The following is a 22457-nucleotide window of genomic DNA, read 5'->3' on the forward strand; positions in this document are numbered from 1 at the left end:
CAACAAAAAAAACCAACAAAATTGTGTTTTTGTCTCCTCACTTTAAAAATACAATTCTGTAACTGTAACACTGTCTAGACTCAAAACTGAAACCCAACTGCTTCATACTTCCACCACCTCAATGACTAGAGAAAGTTCTCAAACTGTTTGGGAAATACTTTTTGTGGTACATTCTGTTACCCAGACCTGTGACAAATTCTCAAGATCATCAGATGCAATTCTTTCCTTGAATCAGGTTTAAAAACAGGACCGATTCCAATGGCACTTCACTACTATGGTGTGGAGGGCGACTGAATATTCAATAGAGTACTTTCACCCATGCTATGGACAATGGATAGTCATGCCTCTAGAATATTCTCTTGCTTTCCTTCACTGGGCAGCAAGACAAAAAGAAAATGAGAACAAATTGACAAGCCTCACAACTGAGAGTGAGAGAGAGCAGAGGTAGAGAAAGAGAAAAACAGAGAGGAAAGAAAGTACATTAATAACACTCCTGTATTTTATTGAAGGATGCAGCATTGGCTTTTCTCTCAGAGATGTAAGCAGCAAGTCACATTTTCACTGCTTGCTGGCATCATTGTGAAATTGAAGGAAGCAATCTGGGAAGATACATACTGGCAGAAATGTTTCTCCCATTCAAAGCCAAAAGAGGACCGTCTACTTGGTGTCTACCAATTACCCGGCTGTAACACCAAGCTCCAACAAGCTGCAAAAGGTGAGAGAATTGGGGGTTGATGTCACTGCAGAGCAAATAGCACTCAAAAAATGTCTGCTGCCAGGCTGCCTCTGGGTAGCAATTTTACAGCACTCACAGGAAAAAACATTCAGCGATCACCCTCTATTCAATAGGAATTTTCAAGCCTTTTTTTTATTAGGTAAGGGTATCAAGGGATATGGATCAACGGCAGGTAAATGGAGTTGAAATACAGATCAGCCAAGATCTAATTGAATGGCAGAATAGGCTCGAGGGGTGGAGTGGCCTGCTCTTGTTCCTATGCTATTTCTACAACATTTCGGATTGGGTGACAATTCAGATGAATGCCGTTGCTTTTTAAATATATACAATTACAAGACAGGCAGTTTCACTTCTCGGTGAAACTAATGAATGGTAGAAACTGAGACACAACAAAGAAAAAATAGCTCTAAGTTTCTGCCATGCATGTGGAAATATGAAAACTCCACAGATCCTAGACTGCAAATTGGTAGAAGTAAAGCACACGTCATGACCATCAAATATGATGTAATGTTAATGCACAGTATGAAGAATTAGTTATTCACTGGCTATCCCAGGAAGTTACACTCGGCATCCCGAGAGGCCTCACCACTTTAGGTAATTAGAGTTCAGATAACTGGCTTCCTTTCGTTCAGAAACAGTGTCCTACCTCTCGATGTCTCAACTGGAAACTTTTCCCTTCTTGGTAGCAGTTGTAGGTTTTTAGAAGCATTAACAGTTCAGACCTGAATACATAAACATAATAAACATATTATTAAATGTAAACATAGCAAACTATTCTATAAACAAACGCATCAACCAAATATGGTACTATGGTGGGTATCCTGACAGAATTTCGTTGGCAGCTTGCAAAACAGCCTACTTACTGCAGCTGTTGAGTGGATCGGAAACACATTCTTAGTTAACTCTGGGTCAGGTTGATCGGCAGGGGGATTAGGCGCTCAACCAGAGAAGCAGGCTGAGCCACCAAACACAGTGAATGACAGAAAGAGAAAGAGAAATGTGTGCTTCAAAGTAAAATAGGGAAGACAAACAGGCCATTTCCCTTGTATCAAGGCTCTTCGTCCATACCTCCTGCAAACAGGACTATCAAAGCCTAGGTTTATATTGCATATACAAGTTTTTATTGGTACTAAGGGGAGACGTTGCTTTCCTTTGTGCCTTGGGAATGCTCAATTGCTGGTCAAATTGCAGGACAAAAAGTGGCAAAGACCAATTACACTCGGCCTCCGCCCCCTGTGCACTGCCCCAGGACTTTTGGGCTTCTCCCAAGGAGGGAGGGTAGACCCCTGGAAATGAGGCACGGGGGCCTAATGGCACCACCTGCTCATTTTTCTCCAGCAGCAGCAGCAGCAAGGGAAAAAATTTACAGGGCTATGGGGAAAGAGCAGGGGATTCGGACTAATTGGATAGCTCTTTCAACGAGCCGGCACGGGCACGGGCACAATGGGCTGAATGGCCTCCGCCTGTGCTGTACCTACCATTATACTATGATTAGACGGTGCCCCAGAGGGAGCAGGTTCAGATCTGAAATTGCCCGAGAGTAAGATCAATAAGAAAGGATCACTTACTAAGTTTTAGGAATATCTGATCAGGTGATGTTTTGAGTTGCTGAAGAGACAGGATAAGCTCTCCACCACACAATTCCAGCAGGCTTATTTTCCAAACAGCATCCAAAAGATGCTGCTTGTATTAATTTTGTGGGAATGACAGATGATGCATCTTTCATTCAATCTAAGAACTTGATGGTTGTGGTTACATCGTTAGTGATTACAAGAATGGGAACCTCTATCTAGTCACTATTTGAATCTAAAGGTTGAGTCAGTGCACCAAATGTGGTTACTACTTCTCCAGATTTTACACATTTACAGCAATAAGTGGCTCTAAAATAGCATTATTAAAAGGGAAACCAGAGGTCGGATGTGGTTGGATATCATTTCTCCCCCCAAAAGGGTTTCCATTCAATATCTTTAAAAAGAAAAACAATTTAGTATCATAATTATTTCAGAAGTCAGGAAAAATAGAATAAAATTAGATTTTTGAATATTAAGATGGATGGCGGTAAAGTTGCTCAGACAAAGAAGCAGTATAAAAATGCAGAACACTACAGTGGTAGGGAGCACTACAGCGGAAAGTTTCAATACTGTGAGACACTCATGGTAAAGGAAGGAAGGTGGTGAGAGGGGCTACTGTCAACTGCCATGTGCACATCTTTAGTCAATTATAGATCTGAATCAGTTATATACTCATGAAGAAGGTTTTTGGGTTATTTTCTCTTCCTAGCTGAAGAAGGCAGCCAATAAAGCAACAGCTCCTTTGGAAAGAGAAAAATCTGGGACTAAAACTATTTCTAAACGTTATCTTGGTAAAGGTCATTTTGAACATCGGAAATGCTAGATGAAAAAAGACCACGGTCCACGTAGTTCGCCTTCTGCCATCCCGGTAGTTGCATGATAAAACGATAAATGAGTTGTTGACTAATCATAGCAATCAATCTCTATCAATTAGTTTACAACAGACCCAGGCATGACACCAGGAAAACCCAGTGGTGGAGAGCTTTGGAACCATAGGTCCAAAGACACCTATTTCCTCCCTAACATGTTACCACGTTTCACGTCTCAAATTACTCACATACTGTATGCCAAAATGTTATTTTCTAAAATAAATCTATCTAATTTTCATTAGATTGAATCAATACTAACTGCTTCCACCATTTCCCTTAGGAGTCTGTTCCATAGATTAACCACTCGCTCAATAAAATATTGTTTCCACAGATTCCTTTTGAAATTGCACCCTCTTCAAGCGCAGGCAGTGTCTTCTGGTTCCACTGTTCTGGCCAAGGTGAAACAGCTTCTCATGGTCTACATTATCTAGTTCCTTTAGAAGGCTTCAGGTTCGCATTTCAGAATTACCTGTTACTATTATAAGAAGTTACTATTATCTTCTTACTTCAGCTGAGATTATTTCATCAGGTCATAGCCAAGCTGCTAGGTAGAAGTACCTTCAGCCTAGACCTACCTAGAAGTGGAATAACAGTAACTGGTCTATCTTTGGAGGAAAGAAGACAAATCAACATTGTCTGTTGATTTGTATCATGTCTCCCACGGTGGACCTGTATTGGTAGTGCTCACAAAGAAGTTCATGAACCAGATTCTCCCAACTGAATAAGGATATCAATGATCCTTGATTGAAAATAGAAGATCAAAAATAAAAGTCTTATTTTAAAACGAGAAACGTATGCCTACACTTACTTTGAAATACATTTGTCTTCACTGATTTTAACAAAAGCAGTTTGTTGATTTCCCTCCATCTCTCGTCTGTGTATCAGATTCACTTATGAAAATGAAGTCTGCCTGAAATAAAAGGAAGCTCATTAGAACTCAAGCAACTCTTTCGTGTTGTCAGCAATTTATTCTTCTTTGAAAATAACTTTTCATCTGGAATCAGCCAGGAACAAATTCTATTATAGCTGCTCAATCTAATATCGAAAGGGGAGTTTGGAACAGCTATCAGAAAAGTCAGGATAAGCAACCAACCAAAGATAAAAGGGGGCATATAAACCTAAGGCAAGTTATAACTTGTCTGGACATAATTCCACAGCAAAATTAGTCACTTCCTTTATCACTCAGGAGTGAAACCATTGATATAGTAAACATTTATTGCCAAACAAACATAGCAAGTTTAATATATTATAGATTTTATAGTGCCTGCATTAACAGCACAATTTATTAAATTGCGCCATTTGTGATGAGTGCATCAGAATTTTTTATTTTTCTCCATTTAAAAAAAATATATTTTCAATATTTAATCATCTCTTTTTGAAGTATAATCTGTTGAAAGAGTAAAAGCCTGACACAGAAACAAACATGCAGGGAAGGATATATATCTTCTTCCCTCCATGTTACCGTCTTACAGTTAAGTATGAAACTAGTATATGTAAAACTGCCATCAAACAGTTCTACCAGGCCTTGACATAACACCCATCCTGCCAGTAAACAATTATCAAAACTGACATGGAGAGAAAAACAAGAACTGAAACAATTAAGTTGACCACTGAACAATATCCTGACAACAGCCCACAGCATTATTCAATCAACTTTAGATTAAAATTGATAACTTGAAAACTCAATCGTTGGGTGGTAAACTGGCCTACCCTCCAGTGCTCTGTCAACTAGTGCCAACCATTTAATAAGCAGTAACAAGCATCTTCAGGCCACAGGTGGAATCCAAACAGCATGCAGCAGGAGAATGGGCTCCACTACGGAATCAGGTGCAAAAATGATTTACAAGGATGACAACAGAACTGAGAGGTTATAACTATCAGGAAACATTTAACAGGCTGGGGGCCTTTTTCTCTCGAGAAGAGAAGGCTGAGGGGTGACCTAATAGAGGTCTTTAAAATTATGAAAGGGTTCGATAGGGTAGGCGTAGAGAAGATGTTTCCACTTGTGGAAGAGACCAAAACCAGGGGCCATAAATATAAGACAGTCCCTAATAAATCCAATAAAGAATTCAGGAGAAACTTCTTTACCCAGAAAGTGGTTAGAATGTGGAACTGGCTACCATATAGAGTAGTTGAGGCAAATAGCATAGATTCCTTTAAGGGGAAGCTAGCTAAGTAGATAAGGGAGAAAGGATAGAAGGATATGCAGATAGGGTTAGTTGAAGTAGGATGGGAGCAAGCTCGTGTGGAGCATTAACACCAGCACGGTCCAGTTGGGCCAAATGGTCTATTTTGTGCTTTTAATTCTATATAATTCTTATCCACAAAACTAAGAATGGCATCAGCTGGAGGCAAAAAGCAGCAGGCTCAGGATGATCCGCAGCTGTGTTTTCTCTGCCATTCAGGTGCTGCCAGTGTGGGGAAAGCTATTGGAGAAGAAAGGACCTCAAACCAGAAGAAGCCATGCTCAGTTAGCAATTGTGATACCACTGGCGGAGGGGACTCCACTAAATGCAATCTCAGACAACCTGAATAGAACGTGATGTGTTATGTAACTCTGTCCTTTCTCATCACAGCCTTATATGCATCACATAAAAGTCCTTCAAGTTAACTTGACAACCATAACTATAGAGTGAACAATATCCTTACAGGTGCAGTCTTTACTCATCTCGATACACACTTTTGTTTTGAAGACGGTTTAAAAAGTTTGCTGGTTTAGCCCATAAAGGGTTCAAGAGCACACTCACTGTATGCTATAAAGAAAACAGGAGTGGTCCTGATGGCAAGATTACAACCTATCAAACTAAGCTGCTTACTGGGAATAAAAATGCAAGCTAGAAATATTTCAGGAAGCCATATTTATTTGAAAGACTGTGCGATATCAGTGAGAACAATGTGGATTTCATAATTGTGAATACAGGCACTGTTATTTTGTAAAAAAAAGTCTAATTGCAAGGTTCAGAATTTTTCTACTGCCCCCTTCCTCTCTCCTTATAAGGAGATCAATAAATGAAATTGATAATTTCCCTTCCCTGAATAAAGAATCTCATTCTGTATTGTTCTGCCTAACCTTTTATGATTATTTTCACCACTGCAATAAATGCTGTCGTTTGTTGATTGTAAGATATGACAATGAATGTTTAACCTCAGTTAAATTCTGCACTAAACATCCAGTTTGTCTTGTTGGTGTAAATGCCAACAATGCTCATTCATCTGTGTAACATCACACAGAAGACAACAGCATGTTCCAGAAGTCATTCACAACAGCAGTGAAAAGGATACTGTACAACTGCCAATAATATATGCATTTACAGCTTTTGGGATGAGGAGCCTGTGCACATACTAATTGTCTGCCAAAGCATCTATGTTTACAGTTCTGGGTAGCAGGGGGTGGGTGCAGAGTACTGCTTGTGCACTGTTTGGACACACCAATATTTCAGTTGCAGGTGTCCTTGCAGTAGATAACCTGGCTCTTTGTCTGTCTCTCTGCTGACCAGATCCTTGGGAGATAGCTGCTCATGGTCGCTGCTAGGTAAGTATGCCAGGGCCTATACATATTGTTAGTGGCATCTTAGCAGGTATAGCCAATCAAGGAATGCTGTCTGCTGAATCTCCCTGGCACGCTTTGTCTCATGCAGTGCCACAGAAGCACTGTAACTGGGGCTCTTCCGAAGAAGCATCCAACACTAAGGTCGGTCAGGCATTCCGTGGTGTAATTGGGGCTGCTGTCCAAGCTTCCTTTGGGATGAGGAGCTTCTGTACATACTAATTATCTGGCAAACCATCTGTGTTTACAGATCTGGGTAGGTGGGCACAGCGTATCCCTCGTGCAGCCTGACCTGTCTGACATTAGCTCCCGAGGTCCTCCACTTCGTATTCCAAATACCTATGATGGGGGTTTGACAATGGGAAACCCATTAAAGGCTGTAATAGTTCTTGGGGCAAAAAATAATCTTGAACAATTGGCACAAAAGTTCATGAGGATCTAAGTGCCAGCAGGAAAAAAAATTGAGAAAAATGGTCAAATCTGACTAAAAGATACAATGTACTTACCTGTTCCCACTAATTCAGCTACCGCCATTGCTGATTCCCTAGCAATGCTGGATGCCCATTTCACATGGAGGTCCTTATAGAAATGACGTCCTGCATGCCAAAATGTCAGGAAATGGTGTGCAGAATGGATTCATCCCCACATGAATATTTAGATGAATTGCCTGCCTGTTTGAGATGGGTGCCTCCTACACCACTGATCCTCAACCCTTGCAAGTTATACTGTGGTGCAAAGTGGGCAGAGTTCCAGCAGGATGGACTTCCCACCCATTTTCTCCTGTTTTTTGCCTCTCCCAAGAGATTACATGACTGCTGGGGAGTGGGAAGTGTCTAGTCACGATGCTCCAGGTATCCAGGCTTGATGGATCAGCTGGTCCTTTCCTGCCCGTCATTTCCGCATGTTCGTATGTACCAGTAACCCAATTTACACTGCTATATTGGCAGTGCATAGTGGACAATCAAGGCTAACATATGAGCAAATTAGTTCAGGTAAGAAAACATAGTGATGTAATGAGTTCGGAAGCTGTATTTAGACCATTGAACACTGAATCCATTCTCCAGCAGTCTGTGAATATAACTGTGTTGTCTCTGCTGCCTGTAGAGATTCTGAATGAAATGAGTTTGGGCAGCGTTAACTCGGCCCTTATTGGACATCTACCCATAGCATAAAACAGTCAATAATTTAGAAACATTTGCTATACAGTTGATGGTCTCACCACATAATTGGATCTCCTTTTACTCTTTAATGGAAAAAAACACGTTCCCTTAAAGTTGAAATATTTTAATTAGGTCTAGGCAAAAGGCTGGCTCTATCCCATAAATGATTCAGGTCCCAATCTAGATCAGAATAGGATGAAGTGCTGTATGTTGTCACAGAAAACTAGAAATATTGTTTATTTCCAAGCAGGGCTTTAAATTGTGTGGGCAAGAAAAATGTCCAGCCATGATTTTCAGTGGTCTAAGTATTTCCCCATGCATCTGAAAATTGAATTCTAAAGTGTGTATACCAAGTGTAAATTAAATAAGGAAAAGTGCAAATTTAGAAAAACTTAATGGGGTAATTTTGACTTTGGGTGATAGTGTAAAACGGGCGATATCGATTCAGCCGCCCGTTATACATTTCTCCCGATTTTCATGTCCATCTAACTCATTGAGTTTATAACAGGCGGCTGAATCAATAGCGCCCCTTTTACACAATCACCCAAAGTCAAAATTACCCCCAATTCGTCTCTCCGGTGAAGCCCATGGAAAAGCTGTCAACATGATGCGTGCTGGCTAGCCACCAGATAATCTGCACACCTTCTGTTCAAGAAATATCCAATTTGCTGAGCTCAATTCTCCCCCAAGTCTCGGGCAGGTACCTTTTCCATCTTTGCTGCCATGGAAGAGTTGGCACAGTAACTGTGCAAACTCACATGCCATCCCTCCACCTATGAATTTGTGGAGTACAGTGAATAGCGTTCTTACCTCTGAGTCAGAAGGTCGTGGGTTCAAGCCCCATTCCAGAGACTTGAGCACATAATCCATGCTGACACTACTAGTGCAATACTGAGGGACTGCTGTACTGTCGGAGCTGCCGCCTTTTCGATAAGATGTTAAACCGAGGCCCTATCTGCTCTCTCAGGTGGGCATTAAAAATCCCATGGCACTGTTCGAAGAAGAGCAGTGCAGTTCTCCAGGTGTCCTGGCCAATATTTATCCCTGAACCAACATCACTAAGAAAACAGATTACCTGGTAATATAGCTCATTGATATTTGTGGGACCTTGCAGTGCACAAATTGGCTGCCATGTTTCCTACATTACAACAGAACTACACTTCAAAATATTTCATCGGTTGTGAAACTCTTTGGGATATCCCAAGGAAATAAAAGGCGCTATATAAATAAAAGTTTTATTTCTTAACACGTTCCTGTATCCATTCATTGTAAAAAGGTAGAAAGAACTATTTTTCAAATGATTGGATTATTCACCTAAACCAGTCATCTTCTTTGATCACTGCACTCCACACACTCATGAGGTGGGGAGGGTAGCATTAGAGTTTGCACAGTTCCATGGCAGCAAGGACAGAAAAAGTATCTGCCCAAGACTGAGAGAGATATGTGTTCAACTTTCCCCTAACAGTTAGGTGAAGGTGTGCAGATTATCATGTGCTGACATGCATGTATTTTGTATTAAGCAGATTGTACCTCAACTCCTCCGGGGTGCTCATCCTACCAGTTGATACTGCGCCAGAAATACAACCAGTAAGCTCATCATATTCTAGGCTCAAATGCCAAAAGCTTTGTGCATGTAGAACACTTCAGGGATTGTCTTAGTTCTGTTAACTTCGCAATGGACAACCCTTCATGCAGGTCTTCTAACTTGCAATCAGGTACATGAAATGTCTGAATGGAATCCCCAATCCCAAGAGAGCAGATCCTGTATGTTAAAGAGGGTTAATAAAGAAAAAAAGTTGTGAAAACAGCAACAGAAAACTAAAGTAAATAAAATTATACTGAAGTAGAAAGAACTAAAATTGGAATTACCAAAGAAAGCAACAAAGATAGTAATTGGAACAGAAACAAGTAAATAATAGAATTCAATCATAGTTATGTTCTATAACTGTAATACTAACACATTTGTTTCAATTAGTATGTAAAGAGAGATTGACTGGCCAAGCTACGTTAGCTGCCCAGTTACTAATAAAAACATATCCCTATTACTCAGAGAATGTTTATCACATGCGACTCTATGGTTGTTACTCACATGCTTCAATACAAGAATTTTTGAATGACAAGTGTAAAGAGATGGACGTTTTTCTCTTGGCTATCAAAGGTTGGAAGTCTCAACCTTGGTTTACTAAAGGGCAGAAATGTCTGAGTCAAATGCACATGCTCTGCAGAAAGGAGTCTCGCAGAAGGTTTTTCAATATTTTACATAAGGACATAAGAAATAGGAGCAGGAGTAGGCCAATCGGCCCCTCGAGCCTGCTCCGCCATTCAATAAGATCATGGCTGATCTGATCCTAACCTCAAATCTAAATTCATGTCCAATTTCCTGCCCGCTCCCCGTAACCCCTAATTCCCTTTACTTCTAGGAAACTATCTATTTCTGTTTTAAATTTATTTAATGATGTAGCTTCCACAGCTTCCTGGGGCAGCAAATTCCACAGACCTACTACCCTCTGAGTGAAGAAGTTTCTCCTCATCTCAGTTTTGAAAGAGCAGCCCCTTATTCTAAGATTATGCCCCCTAGTTCTAGTTTCACCCATCCTTGGGAACATCCTTACCGCATCCACCCGATCAAGCCCCTTCACAATCTTATATGTTTCAATAAGATCGCCTCTCATTCTTCTGAACTCCAATGAGTAGAGTCCCAATCTACTCAACCTCTCCTCATATGTCCACCCCCTCATCCCCGGGATTAACCGAGTGAACCTTCTTTGTACTGCCTCGAGAGCAAGTATGCCTTTTCTTAAGTATGGACACCAAAACTGTATGCAGTATTCCAGGTGTGGTCTCACCAATACCTTATATAACTGCAGCAATACCTCCCTGTTTTTATATTCTATCCTCCTAGCAATAAAAGCCAACATTCCGTTGGCCTTTTTGATCACCTGCTGCACCTGCATACTAACTTTTTGATTTTCTTGCACTAGGACCCCCAGATCCCTTTGTACTGCAGTACTTTCCAGTTTCACGCCATTAAGATAATAACTTGCTCTCTGATTTTTCCTGCCAAAGTGCATAACCTCACATTTTCCAATATTGTATTGCATCTGCCAAATCAATTTTATGACACAATTGCTTTTATATACTTACAACTACAATTGTTCAACATTAAATCAAAACTAAGATTGCACAAAAGGTACTAGATACAAGCTGATAAGGATATCCTTTTACCTCCTGCCTCCAGTGCAATTAAGGCTTACTGATAAAGTGTATTGCTTTAGAGCTTTAGTTCAAGCTTTAATAATGATCTTATGCAGGTTTCACTGTAGTAAATCAGAAATCTTTCACTTTCTAGGTTGTCTGGAGCAATATCACTTTTAATGAGGAGAGTTCAAGACACAGTTAACAAATTTAAACTTACTAATCAAAAAAAATTGAACATAACATTTTTGTTATTAATAACATATGGGTGCATACATCAAGAAAAATACAATTAACATATAGATTCCAGTGTCTCTGTTCCTAATTTTACAGACCACGTGACCAGTATCCAGTAATTAGCAATAAACCGCCATCAAACCCTCCAGTATAAATATGCATACAAGGGAGGCAACACTGCACAGCAAGTTGGAAATACAGTAGTGTTTACCACCTACTGCAATCAACAGAACAAGAGCGAAGTGCAAAATCAAGTCTCTCTCAACACCTGCAACAATTACAAGGTTGGTACGCATTAGATTTGGAAAAACTCTGAAATGCAACTTAATGGGTAATGTAAATAGTTTACTTAGTATTTAACAGCTGTAAATTTCTGAAATAGAATCAATTATTTCGGTGACCTGTTGCTTGCAATAACACTGGATCACTGCTGCTGACTTGCACATTCTACATGAGGTCGATCTCACAATGTTAATTGTAGTTTGTGGTTTCAGGTAGGTCTTGGGATTTTAGAGCTTTTAGTCCAGTCTTGTCCACTGTAAAAAGTTGCTGAACACTTTATGACAGCCACCAATTAAGAAGCCTCAAAGGGACAAAAATTAGAAACAGATCAATTTACTTAATGGTTGATAGGTTGCTATAAATTCTGCAATTAATGCCATATAATGAGCTCCTGAACATTTACCTGAGGAAGGAGGAAACCTCCGAAAGCTTGTAGATTTCAAATAAAAATCGTTGGACTATAACTTGGTGTTGTAAAATTGTTTACAATATAATGAAAAGTTGATGATCTGCAAAAATTATTTTAGATACCAGTGACGAACTAAGGCTGCAAAATGGATTGTAGACTTCCCATTGTGATGATGTTGATGATGATTCTATGGTGTACACATTTCTCTTATGGTAAGTAATGAACTTCTTATCACCTTACTTAAAATATATTCTGACGATATCTCCAGTTTAACTTAGTGAACTCTTAATGTATTTCAGCTCAGTCTCCAGACAGATGTCAATGTAACAAGTTCATAAAGTCTGTGAAGCCCAGTCAGATTGTGAGCTACTCAATAACCCCGCAAACAATCAACTGCAAAACCCGTGAAATTCAGTGAGTACCATTGAACATGCGAGAACATCACCCATTAAAATGTAAATTAAAAACAACAAGACATTTGGATTGCAAATTCAGATGGTTGTAAATACGAAATGTTTTCAGCTTTGAATCCCGAGATGTGCGTGAACATTTGATACATTATCCTAGAAAACGTGTATATTGTGAAAGGTGGAAAAGGCTGTACATTGGAGCACCAACATGTGGTGCCTGAGTGCTCAGGTGTGGTTCTGATTTCCCTACTCTGTTAAATACATGATCTAAGCTGCTGTAGAGAGTCACTGAGCAGAATCAGGAACCTTGTACAATATGCTGTGGTTTCTGACTCCAGACTCAGAGTAGTAACAAGACACACAAGATGCTATTACATTGTTGCATGATGATCCTTGGATGATGCACAAGCACAATGGCTAAAAATAAAGAGCAAAGCTAGTTTAAATCCCCAAAGTACAGATTTTTGGATTCTAGACACTAGAATCAAGTACAATCAAGCAATCAGTAATGGTGAGGATACTGATTGAAACAAGTGAATGTAAGTTCATACCACAAAGGTGCCCACAATGCAGCACAAATTGACAATCTGACTCGGAGGGGCCATAAGGCCGTCTGACGTGGAAAATGGAAACATTAAACCACGTTGAACATATTACCAGTTAAAACTGGAGCTTGAGATTTAGCTTCAAAAATCTGACAAATGAAGGATTAAGGGAGCCAGATCTGATCCCAATCTTCTGACCAACGCTCATCTCTCTGAACAGCAGGAACATAAAAAGGTCTTCCTCTCTCCCATCACATACCCTTAATACATTTCTCCTCAGATTACTTTTCACTACAAACACAGAATTTGGTATTAAACCAGGTGAAACAACAGATCATTTATTTATTATTTCTTTTTAAGAGCAATTGATAGCATTTACCTCTGTTATCCTGTCTCCAGCTGTAAATAACATCTTAATGGCTCACTTATCATAACAATGATGAAATTGAATAGGCAAGTACAGAAGAACACTTTGTACCTCCATTTTTAAAGGTTTGTAAACCAAATCGAAATGGAAAACTAAATGTAGGTTATCTCAAATAAACGCAAAATAGCCCAACTGGCAAGATTTCAGGTTTACAATTTATTTGAGATCCAACACATACCATTATAGTTTTATTACTGGTTTATTCATTACTTGCACTTATCATTGATGGTACATGCAAAATGCTTTCCAATTTTGCCCACTTTATTTAGATCATTACCTGAAAATTCAAACATCATCTATGTGTGATAAATTTGTTAGACTCTGTATCTTTGTTGGAAAGAACCACTGTATCGTTAATGTAACATAAAGGCTTTACCACCTGGGAATGGGGTAGCCCCTTTGTGAGGTTTTAGCACTCCAGCTAGTTAATTAATTAGCTACTCGGTTGGGATAGTCTGGGTTAAGCCTCTTGTACAATTACTGCCTTTATATAATCCTGATTAGATGACATGAAAGTTCCTGGCTTCCTACAATGGTCCTTCCATCCAACAATCATCATAATTCGAACCAAGATAAAACATAGAAAAACTGTAGATAAGCCACTAATGGTGTCTTTTTTTTTTAAAAAAAGAGTTAAACTGAGCGATGAGAAAATGATGTCTTGTCTTAATCCAAACGAACAGCTGGCAAAGCGACTGCTCTTCTGTACGCAAAAGTAAGTGGAAAGTGTTTCCTTGCTATGGCACATTAATGATCTGACTTTAATACTAATAGGATTAGATTTCGATTCATGAGGCATTGGCACCAGCCCGTCCCAATGAACGTTCCATTGGGACGGGCTCCACTTAAACCGGGCAGTGTAGTGATTTGGGTAAAGATAAGCAGAGTGTGGCAGGAAGGGACAGAGAGTTTAATGGTAATAGTGCATTAGAGAATAAGGTCAAAGCAGGGAAAAACGGTAAAAAGTTAAAATTAAAGGCGTTTTATCTGAATACATGAAGCATTCGTAACAAGCTAGACGAATTAGTGGCACAAATAGAGATTGAAATAGGGTGTGATCTAATAGCCATTACAGAGACATGGGGCATGATTTTAACATTGAACAACGGGTGGGTTGGGGGCGGGGGGCATTCTAAATCGCAACCATTTCAGACCTGCCCCCCAACCCGACCATATTCGGTTTTCACCGGGGGGGGGGGGGGGGGGGGGGGGGGGGTCGCCAACCCGCTCCCAGGAGGCGGGTTGGTGACTAAACCTTTCAAGGAGGCTGCGGGCCTTCATTTTTGCAGAATTTGCAATTTCAACCCTGGGGGCCAGGATTCCTGGGCCTTCCCCTTCTAGCCACGTGAAAGCCACTATGATAGAATTTAACATTGAGTTTGAGAGTGACATACTTAAGTCTGAAACTAGAGCCTTAAACTTAAATAAAGCCAATTACATAAGTACGAGGGACGAGTTGGCTAAGGTAGATTGGGAAATTAGATCAAAAAGGTATGACGGTAGATAACAATGGCAAATCAAATTAGCAAAGGCAGTCTGGACAAATCAAATTAGCAAAGGCAGTCTGGAGGACAAGTTCATGGAATGCATTCGAGACAGTTTCCTAGAATACATCATTGAACCAATCAGTGCTTCCTCCAGGCCCGAGCCTACCTGTAACAATCCCCCAACGATGGTGGACACCCCCCCCACCAACGATTGCAGATCCTCATGATGACCCCGCCCCAACGATCACGGACCCCCGCGATGACCCCTGCCCCAACGATCGCGGACCCCCGCGATGATCCCCGATCCCTTTCCCCATGACTGACTTCCCCCCACCCTCCCCGTGACCTCCATGGCCACCGGTGCCCCCATGCCCATCCGTGTCCCCGTAACCACCAGTGCCCATCAGTGTCCGATGCCCACCCATGTCCCCACCCATCCATAGAATCAAAGACTTACCTGAAGACTTACCCGAACACGTCCTCTCCCTGGCTGCTCTCCCATCCGACTGAGACCAGCCTGTCAATCAAGCCGATCAGTCGGACAGCAAACAGACAAAAAAAAAACGTCCTTACATGAAAATCATAAGGACGAGTTTCCCGTCCGCAGTTTGACCCCCCCTTCCCGGCTCGGTGTCAAAATCATGCCCATGGTTGCAAGGTGACCACGGTGGGAACTCAATATTCCAGGGTACTTGATGTTTCGCAAATACAGGCAGAATGGAAAAGGGGGGGGGGGTAGCCCTGATAATAAAGGATGACATAAGGACAGTGGTGAGAAAGAACCTTGGCTCGGAGGATCAAGAAGTAGAATTAGTATGGGTGGAAATAAGAAATAACAAGGGGTTGAAAACACTGGTGGGAGTAGGCCCCCTAACAGTCGCTATACCGTTGGACAGAGTATTAATCAAGAAATAATAGGAGCTTGTAACAAAAGTAATGCAATAATCGTGGGGGCCTTCAATCTTCATATAGACTGGACAAATCAAATTAGCAAAGGCAGTCTGGAGGACAAGTTCATGGAATGCATTCGAGACAGTTTCCTAGAATACATCATTGAACCAATCAGGGAACAGTCTATTTTAGATCTTGTACTGTGTAAGGAGACAGGGTTAATTAGTAATCTCACTCTAAAATATCCTCTGGGGAAGAGTGATCATACTATGATAGAATTTAACATTGAGTTTGAGAGTGACATACTTAAGTCTGAAACTAGAGCCTTAAACTTAAATAAAGCCAATTACATAAGTACGAGGGACGAGTTGGCTAAGGTAGATTGGGAAATTAGATCAAAAAGGTATGACGGTAGATAACAATGGCAAACATTTAAAGAAATATTTCAATATTCTCAATGAATATACATTCCACTGAGAAATAAAAACTCCATGGGAAAAGTGATTCACCAGTGGCTATCTAAAGAAGATAAGGATAGTATTAGATTAAAAGAAGATGTTGCGAAGAAGAGCAGTAAGCCTGAGGATTGGAAAAGTTTTAGAAACCAGCAAAGGATGACCAAAAAATTGGTTAAAAAAGAGAAAATAGAACATCAAAGTAAACTAATAAGAAATATAGAATCAAATTGTAAGAGCTTCTACAAGTATGTAAAAAGGAAGAGAGTAGCAAAAGTAAATGTTGGCCCCTTGGAGGCTGAGACAGGAGAATTTATAATGGGGAATAAGGAAATGGCAGCGACGTTAAAGAACTATTTTGTATCTGTCATCACAGTAGAAGACACAAAAAGCATACCAGAAATAGCGGGGAACCAAGGGGCTAATGAGAATGAGGAACTTAAAGTAATTAATATCAGTAGAGAAAAAGTACTGGAGAAACTAATGGGACTAAAAGTCGATAAATCCCCTGGACCTGATGACCTACATCCTAGAGTTCTAAAAGAGGTGGCTGCAGAGATAGTGGATGCATTGGTTATGATCTTCCATAATTCCCTAGATTCCAGCAGATTGGAAGGTAGCAAATGTAACCCCACTATTCAAGAAAGGAGGGAGAGAAAACAGGGAACTACAGGCCAGTTAGCCTGACATCAGTAGTCAGGAAAATGCTGGAATCCATTTTTAAGGAAATGTTAACAGGACACTTAGAAAATCATAATATGATTAGGCAGAGTCAACATGGTGTTATGTAAGGGAAATTGTGTTTGACACACTTAGAGATTTTTAAGGACGTAACTAGCAGGGTAGATGAAGGGGAACCAGTGGATGTAGTATATTTGGATTTTCAAAAGGGAGTCAATAAGGTGCCACATAAAAGGTTGTTATGCAAGGTAAGGGCTCACGGGGTTGGGGGTAATATATTAGCATAGATAGATGATTGGTTAAGGGACAGAAAAGAGAGTAGGGATGAACGGGTCATTTTCAGCTTGGCAGGTCGTAACTAGTGGAGTGTCGCTGAGTACTTGGGCCTCAGCTGTTCACAATCTATATTAATGACGTAGTTGAAGGGACTGAGTTTAATGTATCCAAGTTTGCTGACGATACAAAGCTAGGTGGGAAAGTAAGCTGTGAGGAGGACACAGAGTCTGCAAAGGGATATAGACAGATTAAGTGAGTGGGCAAGAAAGTGGCAGATGGAGTATAATGTGGGGAAATGTGAGGTTATTCACTTTGGTAGGAAGAATGGAAAAACAGAATATTTTTTAAATGGTGAGACACTATTACATGTTGGTGTTCAGGGAGATTTGGGTATCCTCTTACGAGAAACACAGAAAGTTAGCATGCAGGTACAGCAAGCAATTAGAAAGGCAAATGGCATGTTGGCCTTTATTGCAAGGGGGTTGGAGTACAAGAGTAAGGAGGTATATTACAATTGTACAGGGCTTTGGTGAGTCCTTACCTGGAGTACTGAGCACAGTTTTGGTCTACTCATCTTAGGAAGGATATTCTTGCCTTAGAGGCGGTGCAACGAAGGTTCACTAGATTGATTCCTGAGATGAGAGGGTTGTCCTATGAGAGAGATTGAGTAGAATGGGCCTATACTACCTGGAGTTTAGAAGAATAAGAGTTGATCTAATTGAAACATTCAAAAAGATTCTGAGGGGGCTTGACAGGGTAGATGCTGAGAGGTTGTTTCCCCTGGATGGAGAGTCCAGAACTAGGGGGCATAGTCTCAGGATAAGGGGTCGGCCATTTAAGACTGAAATGAGGAGGAATTTCTTCACTCAGAGGGATCTGAATCTTTGGAATTCTCTACCCCAGAGGGCTGTGAATGCCGAGTCGTTGAGTATGTTCAAGGCTGAGATCAACAGATTTTTGGACTCTAGGGGAATCAAGGGATATGGGGATCGGGCGGGAAAGTAGCGTAGAGGTCGACGATCAGCCATGGTCTTATTGAATGGTGGAGCAGGTTCAAGGGGCTGTATGGCCTGCTCCTGCTCCTATTTCTTATGTTCTTAGGATATTAAGAACTGAAACCAAAGGTAATGTTAAATTTAAACAGTGCATAGTGTTCATAATCCATTCTATCTTTTAAGTGAGTTTACTGATGTAGATTATAACAAAGGCTTAATGTGCTGATCAGGGTTTATAAAGGATGTAATTCCATTGCCTATCATTGAATGTTACTAAACAGAAACAAGTCACTTGCCCCATCATTACACAGGTGTATTTCTCCACGAGTTACACGGGACTCCACCTAGTCTATTCCCACGCTCCTGTTCATATCACATACCATTTAATATTCCTCTTTTACAAGCAAAGAATGCATTGAGACAGGGAATTCCACATTCTAACCAGCCACTCTGAAAAGGACATGTTTTTCTAAACTCGTTAATTCTTCTGATTTACAAAAAAGTACAATGGAGGAAGAATTAACTACTCTTGTAACAAAGTTACAAAATTATTTATTTTCCTTGTGATCTGGTTTCTTGATTATCAGGATCTCCATAAACTTCAGAGTCAATCTGCTAATCGTCTTCATACTGCAGCTCATTCAAACAACAGAACAGAACTTAACTTTTTTTCGAAATGTCCAGCTGTTTGTACAAGAGATTTAGACATGATTGGAGTATGAAAAGCCAGATAACTGGTTAATCCAATGACCTAACACGCTGGTGCAGTCGGAAAGGGTGATTACACAAAGATATTCCAGTCATGAAGTTCTGCTCTTGAATGGGAAACAATTTGGCACTTTAGAATTTTATGCTTCGACAAGTACGCACTTAGCTGAATTAAAATGAATTACAGCAATTGTTTGGGAAACCAAGGCAGAGAGAAAAGAAGCAAGTGGTCAACCTTAAGGTACTTTTTCAAAGTGCTGCAGATTACACCATGTTATGGATATATATCCACAGTGAACAATGAAAAAAAAGTGCTACAGTACTACAAGTCCACTGAATCGCCAGATTGGGAACATCTGGTGAGGTACAAAAGACTAATACACTTTTAGCAGCTAAAATTGATAATTGACCCAGCAAATGTGAAAGAGGAAGAGATTAATTATGTTTATTTCACCAGTATTCATTACTCGCTACAGTATATTTACACTATCAAAAGATTAAATTGCTGGGTTTTTTTCCCCGTGGAGGGTTCTCTGTAGTATATTAATCAGAATTAATTAGTTGCCCTTCCTCTTTCTCCCCCCACACACCGTCATTGAGTGAAATCATTTCCCACTCAAAGGATCACAAGGTAAATTAATTAATTTTTAACCTTTGTTGCAAGGACAGTTGGTCACCAACAGAAAGTACGTGATGTTGGGGCATTCTTTCCTTCAAATGGAAAACACTGCGAGAGTAACTGTTCGAGGCTCCACTGGCCCAAATGCAGATAGGAAATAGGGTTTTAACACACCAGCCCCAATTCTGCAGGCCACGTTTGCCTCAAGCAAATTGCAGCTGTTGATTATTACTAATATCAGTACCAACAAAAACAGACTAACTCATCATTTATCTCATTGTTGGCCAGCAGCAGCACTTTACAAAATGACCCCGTACATTTCAATTCATTCCTTTACACAATTCAGTGATTTTAGAGTCATTAAAGCTCTTTCATCTGTGTAATCCAATAATCTAATCAATAATCCAATGAGTCTAAGGTGCTTTTTCACAAGATCACATGATAATTATGGATGAGGAAGGACATTCATCCCATCTTAATTTATCCATCGGGAAAGACACTAAAGTCGACTTACTGCAGTTTCTTAAATTATTCCAGGGGTTTTACCTGTATAACTCTCTCTGAAAGTCTATTCCATACACTGATCACTCTTTGTGTAAAGAAAATCTTTCTGCTATCAGTCCTAGTTTACCTTTTACTAGTTTGAAAACGAGTCCCCTCGTCCCACTCTCCCAATTTAATTCAACATTCCAGATTTACCCCTTCCCATTCCTTTATCTATCTTGTGTACCTCTAGGAGATCACCTTTCAGATGCTTCCCTTTAGTCTGAAAAGCTTAAGTTTCTCCAGTCTTTCCTGATAATTCAGACCTGTGGCACTAAGGATCAGCCTCGTGGCTATTCTCTGTGTTGCCTCCAGTACTCGAATGTCTGCCTTATTTCTTGATGACCTGAACTGGACACAGTATTCAAGATATGATCTGACCAGAGGACTGTACAGTTGGATCAAAACTTCCTCTGATTCACATTCTACTGTTCTGGTTGTGTAGTTCTACCTTATATTGGCTTTATTGATTGTTGCTTTGCATTGGTTGGATGTTCAAAGATTCCTTGGTCTCTTTCAACTTCAACCATAGCCATTTCAGAGGATCACATGTGTGAAACCTAAAAAATACTCATAGCAAATGGGTTAATCTGTTGGAATACAATACGTGAATAATGACTCCTAAAAAACATTGACCTTATATTTGGTGTGTGTTGTTTCTTAGTTTTCTATTGTTTTGTTTCAGGTATGGAAAGCACCCCAGAGCAGAGGAGATATGTCTTTGCAGGCTCAAAAATTACCCAAACACAAAGAAATGCCATTGCAAACTAAAAGGTTCACATGTACCAATCTAAGGTCTCTGAATAAATAGAAACAATATGATGAATGCAATCCATGGTGTACACACATTTTGATCAAGAAAAATAAAGCAACAATTCTTCATTAACTAATGCCTTTCATTCATGTAATATGTACTGGAAATACACAGTGATGACCTGCAAATTATTTCTCAATCAGCTTTCACTAATGATGTGGAGATGCCGGTGATGGACTGGGGTTGACAATTGTAAACAATTTTACAACACCAAGTTATAGTCCAGCAATTTTATTTTAAATTCACAAGCTTTCGGAGGCTACCTCCTTCCTCAGGTGAACGATGTGGAAATGAAGTCCTCGAAATGAAGTCGCATTTATAATTCACAGAACAATGCTTGGTGATAACAGACAGTTTTTTCAACTGCCCGTTGCCAAGGCAATCAGTGTGCAGACAGACAGGTGTTACCTGCCAGGTCTCAGAATATACAAATCACCAAAAAAAACAACAAACAAAAAAAAAAGAGATAGAGAGGTAGAAACATAGAAAAGACAGCAACTGACCCGTTATATTAAAAACAGATAACATTTGTTCGCTGGTGGGGTAACGTGTAGCGTGACATGAACCCAAGATCCCGGTTGAGGCCGTCCTCATGGGTGCGGAACTTGGCTATCAATTTCTGCTCGACGATTTTGCGTTGTCATGTGTCTCGAAGGCCGCCTTGGAGTACGCTTACCCGAAGGTCAGTGGCTGAATGTCCTTGACTGCTGAAGTGTTCCCCGACTGGGAGGGAACCCTCCTGTTTGGCGATTGATGCGCGGTGTCCGTTCATCCGTTGTCGCAGTGTCTGCATGGTCTCGCCAATGTACCATGCTCTGGGACATCCTTTCCTGCAACGTATGAGGTAGACAACGTTGGCCGAGTCACAGGAGTATGAACCATGCACCTGGTGGGTGGTGTCCTCTCGTGTGATGGTGGTATCTGTGTCGATGATCTGGCATGTCTTGCAGAGGTTACCGCGGCAGGGTTGTGTGGTGTCGTGGACGCTGTTCTCTTGAAAGCTGGGTAATTTGCTGCGAACGATGGTCTGTTTGAGGTTGGGTGGCTGTTTAAAGGCGAGTAGTGGAGGTGTGGGGATGGCCATAGCGAGGTGTTCGTCGTCATTGATGACATGTTGTAGGCTGCGGAGAACATGGCGTAGTTTCTCCGCTCCGGGGAAGTACTGGACGACAAAGGGTACTCTGTTGGTTGCGTCCCGTGTTAGTCTCCTGAGGAGGTCTATGCGATTTTTTGCTGTGGCCCGTCGGAACTGTCGATCGATGAGTCGAGCGTCATATCCCGTTCTTACGAGGGCGTCTTTCAGCGTCTGTAGGTGTCCATCGCGTTCCTCCTCGTCTGAGCATACTCTGTGTATTCGCAGGGCCTGTCCATAGGGGATGGCCTCTTTGACGTGGTTAGGGTGGAAGCTGGAAAAGTGGAGCATCGTGAGGTTGTCCGTGGGCTTGCGGTAGAGTGAGGTGCTGAGGTTCCCGTCTTTGATGGAGATTTGTGTGTCCAAGAAAGAAACTGATTCTGAGGAGTAGTCCATGGTGAGCTTGATGGTGGGATGGAACTTGTTGATGTTATCGTGTAGTCTCTTCAGTGATTCTTCGCCGTGGGT

General features: G+C 40.8%; 1 protein-coding gene across 4 annotated transcripts in view; it reads right to left on the reverse strand.

Moving 5' to 3' along the window:
• The window catches only part of rassf4a (Ras association domain family member 4a), a 212149-nt gene that overhangs the window by 76638 nt on the left and 113054 nt on the right, over positions 1-22457 (reverse strand). For 3 of the 4 annotated variants that reach the window (XM_067972601.1, XM_067972600.1, XM_067972602.1), the window contains exons 3-4: positions 3985-4086; positions 1383-1458 (exon numbers count right to left, since the gene is read on the reverse strand). In XM_067972601.1, the coding sequence (XP_067828702.1) occupies positions 1383-1458; positions 3985-4043 (135 nt within the window). In that variant the 5' untranslated portion in view covers positions 4044-4086. The remainder of the gene's footprint in view (positions 1-1382; positions 1459-3984; positions 4087-22457) is intronic. The other variant, XM_067972603.1, reaches the window with a different exon arrangement.

This window comes from Heptranchias perlo, chromosome 36 (genome assembly GCF_035084215.1).
Source record: "Heptranchias perlo isolate sHepPer1 chromosome 36, sHepPer1.hap1, whole genome shotgun sequence".
Classification (NCBI taxonomy): domain Eukaryota; kingdom Metazoa; phylum Chordata; class Chondrichthyes; order Hexanchiformes; family Hexanchidae; genus Heptranchias; species Heptranchias perlo.